The 4,904-nt window shown below is 25.9% G+C and overlaps 1 protein-coding gene across 1 annotated transcript; it reads right to left on the reverse strand.

Moving 5' to 3' along the window:
- Positions 1-343: 343 nt before the first annotated feature.
- Positions 344-4,445, reverse strand: LOC101253032 (caffeoyl-CoA O-methyltransferase 5). The gene is made up of 5 exons (XM_004248709.5): positions 3,027-4,445; positions 2,318-2,397; positions 2,075-2,219; positions 948-1,079; positions 344-851 (listed from the first exon to the last, which is right to left on the reverse strand). Exons 1-5 carry the CDS (start codon positions 3,111-3,113, stop codon positions 558-560), a joined length of 738 nt encoding a protein of 245 aa, XP_004248757.1. The 5' UTR covers positions 3,114-4,445; the 3' UTR covers positions 344-557.
- Between the last annotated feature and the right edge of the window lie 459 nt (positions 4,446-4,904).

Here is a 4,904-nt window from a genome sequence, read left to right on the forward strand (position 1 = left end):
TTGATTGATTAAAAATCATTTAAGTGAAATTCATGAAAGGGTATAGCACTTCCCAATCATGATCCTATTGGAATAAAATATATGAATCAACTATTAAATCATGACCCTAATGTATAAATTTAACATTTCTTTCTTCTTTTCTAATTTTGGTTTCGCGCAAAAACTTATGGAAGTTTTTCATTATAATACTTGCAAATTTTATTTAAGTGAATTATAGTTAAACTATAACAACTTATATAAAAAGGAAGGATAATTATGCTTCTTTCATTTTATTATAAAAAAAAATAGTCAAATATACATTTTTAGAACTAAATATCTAATTAGAAATAATACAAAAAGAAACTTAATGTTCAATAATGCTTGTAATTATAAAAAGTACATTGAGATACAATTTCTTTTATCATTACAAATAGTGAAAATAAACTCATAAATCAAAAGGGTAACTTTCTCCCGTTCAATAATAATAACCAGAAAAAAAAAATACAAAGAAAGACACTTTTTTTTTTGATAGTTGAATTAAAATAAAAGAAAAAAAAGCAGAAAAATATGTAAAATGATCAGATGATACGGCGGCACAGGGTAATGCCATCACCAATAGGAAGCATACAAATCTCGACCCTCTGATCTTCTGCTAAGGCTTTGTTAAGTTCCAATACAAAGTCTCTATAGTACCTTACGTATTTTCTCATTGGTGCATCAGCTGGTGCAGCCACAGACCCATTCCATAGGGTGTTGTCGTACCCAATCACACCACCTACTTTCACTAATTCTATAATCCTTTTGTGATAGTTGATGTAGTTGTCCTTGTCAGCATCCACAAATATGAAATCATATGTGCCATGATTGTTTTTCTAAAAATAAATTAACGATAAATTTTAAAGCTAATTATAATTTGATTATTTTTAAAAAAAAGTTTAAAGTTTGAATGAGATAGAAATGAAACTCACATCTTCAAGTAATTGATCAAGAAGGGGCAAAGCAGGGCCTTCTCTAAAATCAATCTTGTGTGATACACCAGCTTTTTCAATTATGGGAAGGCCAATTTCGTAATTTTCTCTGTTAATATCCATTGCCAATATCTGCAAAAATATATATAAATAAATGGTTCATGGTGTTATATGCCTTGGAGAGACTAATTAAATAGTAGTAAATAGAACTATTGAAGAAACAAAACCAAGGAAAAAGAAAAAAAACTATTTTTTTAGGAGGACCTAAAATGCCCCTTTAGCTATTCAAATTGATATACAAGTATCTTCTATTTATCTTTCGACCTCCAAATATTATATGAAATCATATATTAAGTAATTGAAATTATGTTAGCGAAGAAGAATCTAAAATACTCTTAAACTATTTGATTAGGTATAATATTGTCATTTATCTACCTTATGAGTGTAGAACGTTAGAAATAAGGGTATTTAAAGTTAAAAGATTAATGTTGGGATATTTAAAAATCGAAAGGTGAACAAAAGATACTTTTATATTAATTCAAATGGTAAAAGGATATTTTTATTCTTTTTCCGTTAGGGTATATTATATATATTGTGGTTGTAACTTGTATTATCATTAAGTGGCATATGTCTCTGTTTTAAAAAATAATTTAATTTATGTAGTAACTTATTAGTAGTTAAGTATTCATATTATAAATCTTATACGATATCTAACTCTAATATAATATTCTGACCCTACTCCCACCTAATAAGGTTATAAACAAAAAAATATTTCTCAAAAGATAACAACTACAATATTCCTAAGAAGAAACTTTCTTTTGTTTCTTTCTTCTTTTATTCTTATTTGGGACAATTATGGTGGATTTATCTAATCTACTAGTGGAAAAAAACTGATACATCTATCATGAAATACTATCATTTTATATATGTAGTTGACTTAATATTAAATTTAATTCAAAAAATTATTTATTAAAATAAAAATATACTTATTTCATTTTATATAGTTAGTTGATTTAATATGAAATTTAATTCAAAAAACTATTTTTAAAAAAAAAAAAATATATATATATATATATATATATATATATATATATATATATATATTTTAAAGTTAAATTGTTAAATACCTTTCCATCTTCGGGGATAGCAAGGGCTGTAGCAAGGAGGGAGTAGCCAGTATATACTCCAATCTCCATTGTATTTTTTGCATTTATCAATTTCAACAACATGTTCAAAAACTGACCTTCATCTGCTGATGTTGTCATTAGATTCCTGTTAATTTCAAACATATATAGATTATTAATTAATTAATTCAATTAACAATGTATAATTGTATCATAATTAGGTATGAAATTTAATTAATTACTCACCATGGATGTTTAGCAGTCACCTCCCTAAGTTCTTTCATGGATTCTGGCTCTCTAGGATATACGCTGGTCTCAAGTATATACTATAAAAATAATACAAACGGAGCGATCATTAGTCGGAGGTGAATTTAAGATTTCATGTTTCGATAGAAACTATATATTAGCGTATATACTATTATTCTTTTGTAATAACCAAACTGTATATATTGGTGTATATGCTATTATTCTTTTGTAATACCCAAACTTAATAATCTGTTCGGCTTACTTTACGTGATAATTTTCACTACTTATCGTCTGAAAGTTAATTAGCAATTCAATTTATCAATTTTCAGTTTATGGCAGTAATTAATATATCAGTAATCAATGAGAAAATCACCCGTTTGATTTAACTGATTACATCTGAAACTAAATTTGAAATCAAAATTTATATATTTAAAAATATTATAAGATGCAAATTCTCTTATGTCAATAAATATTATGGAAAATCCATTTTAAAGTAGCGATCAAAATTTAGATATATAATTAGAATCATCCAAAAAAAGAAAATAATATATAAATTGAGACAAAAGAAGTGTAAATATAAGAACTTAAACAGCTTTTCGTTATAGTTAAGACTTTGGTTAACAATATGAACAAAATTCAATACATTGTATAACTTTTTTGCTAAAAATTATTCAACTAATTATTCTTCGATCTGACAATTAATTTATACCTGATAAAGAGCATCACTTTGCAAAAGGCTTTTGTGGCCAACCTCTTGGTGTTTGATTTCTTGAACTTCACCATTCTTCTCAGCCATTACTTTGATTTGTTTTTTTGGTTTATTGTGAAAGGATTTTCTAATGTGTATTTTGAGTTAAGAAACTATAGACTATATGAACCTCTATATATAAGAACAAAATGAGTCCGGTTCGATTCGGACCTTGTGATTATCGTGTATGCATGGACCGGGTGTGAACCGGGTTCATGGTTGGCAGAGTTTTGTCAATGCTTGTATGGGTCCCACTGAGTAGTTAAGGATGAATCTCAACCGTTAGATGAATTCATTCAACGGCTTGAATTGTTTCAGAGACTCGGTAAAAGAAACCAGCAAAGGATCTTCATTTAGAAATACTTTCGTGTATAAGTGTGGTCGATATTCTAATATTTTATAACCTAATTTACCTTGACACAGTATTTAAGAAAAAAAAATATACGATTAATTTACTAGAAGATATTTAAACTTTGCAGAGGTCCTATTATATATTTAAAATGTAACAAGTAACACATTTTGATATATTCTTGTTGATATTCAAATAAGTCGATCTTTGATTATAATTTTTCATATATCTTTTAACTATTTGAAATTGTCAATTATATTCCTTTTCATGTAGTTTTCAAATATACAAAATTTCATTTCAAAAAAATTAAATATTCCATATGTAAAATTTCCTATAAAATTTATATTGTTTAATTTTCGAAAAACAAAAATTTCACATAAGACAGATGGAGTATTACTTTCTTTTTTCTAATTTATACTACTCATTTTATGTTTAGTCAGCCTAATAACACATTTCTATTAGTAATGATTCAACTCAAAAAAGATTCATTATATTTTTAATGAAATAATTTATATTTACATAAATTACCTATTACTTATTCCGACCATAAATTTAAAAAAAATTAAATTTCATATAAAATTATATTTCATCACATAAAATAAAATGGTGAGAAAATAATATATCTAATTAACACCTCAAGATCATGTTTGGTGAGTGGGGGCAAAGCAATAATATTAAAGTAGGAGGTGCACCCAAAAAGAAAGTTTGTGGGTAGGATGGTTGATCATTGTCAAAGTTGGTGAGAGGTTGGTGCAAAGAATTTGGCTCCCACATCTGTTTTTTTTTTTTTTTTTTGTTAATAATAATTGAATAAACAAAAAAGGAACCTTTTCTTTTCTTTGGAAACAAATAAATTAATTAACATGCCTATTAGTTGATAAAATGGTTATCTTCCTCTTTCTTTTATTCATGTTTTCTCTATGATGGAAATCTTAATGGAGAAGGACTCGACTTTTTTGTTTTATCTTTTTTATTTGTTTTAATTTTTTTTGGAGTCAAAACTCAAAGACATCTATCTATACCTAAAATGTTTTTGTCTCCGAATTAATTATTCCTTAAAGAAAAGGCTTAAATTGATATAATCCTTGATAATAAATATTTTTTTGTTCTAATTTATATGACTTAATTATAAATTTTCTTTTATGTACGTATAAAAGAATATTATTTCTTATATTGAGTAAGTAGTAATTTCTTATGTGAATGTGTGACATTTTATTTAAGATTACAAGCTTAGAAAAGTGTGTGTATATATATATATATATATAAAAGGTAAGATCGTACGATTTAGAAAAAAACATATATATAACTTTCTTATATTATTGTGTCTAAAATGTTCTAATTATGACTTTTGATTTATGAGTTAGCTCAAAATATTGGTGTCCATAAATTTTCATTGATAGAAATTTATAATACAAAGTTAGGAAAATGTCACCAAATATACGATTTCTACAAAGTAGATATGATAAGGTGTGTTTGTCTCTTTCTTCTTG

This window comes from Solanum lycopersicum, chromosome 10, assembly GCF_036512215.1.
Source record: "Solanum lycopersicum chromosome 10, SLM_r2.1".
Taxonomy (NCBI): domain Eukaryota; kingdom Viridiplantae; phylum Streptophyta; class Magnoliopsida; order Solanales; family Solanaceae; genus Solanum; species Solanum lycopersicum.

What these genes read in the sequence shown, in the direction of transcription:
- LOC101253032 (XM_004248709.5), bottom strand. Translation starts at nt 3,113, where the DNA reads ATGGCTGAGAAGAATGGTGAAGTTCAAGAAATCAAACACCAAGAGGTT. An exon ending in CTATCCCCGAAGATGGAAAG is followed by an intron (nt 1,080 to 2,074) that starts GTATTTAACAAT and finishes ATATTTTTGCAG; the next exon opens with ATATTGGCAATGGATATTAA. An exon ending in TTGATCAATTACTTGAAGAT is followed by an intron (nt 852 to 947) that starts GTGAGTTTCATT and finishes ATTTATTTTTAG; the next exon opens with AAAAACAATCATGGCACATA.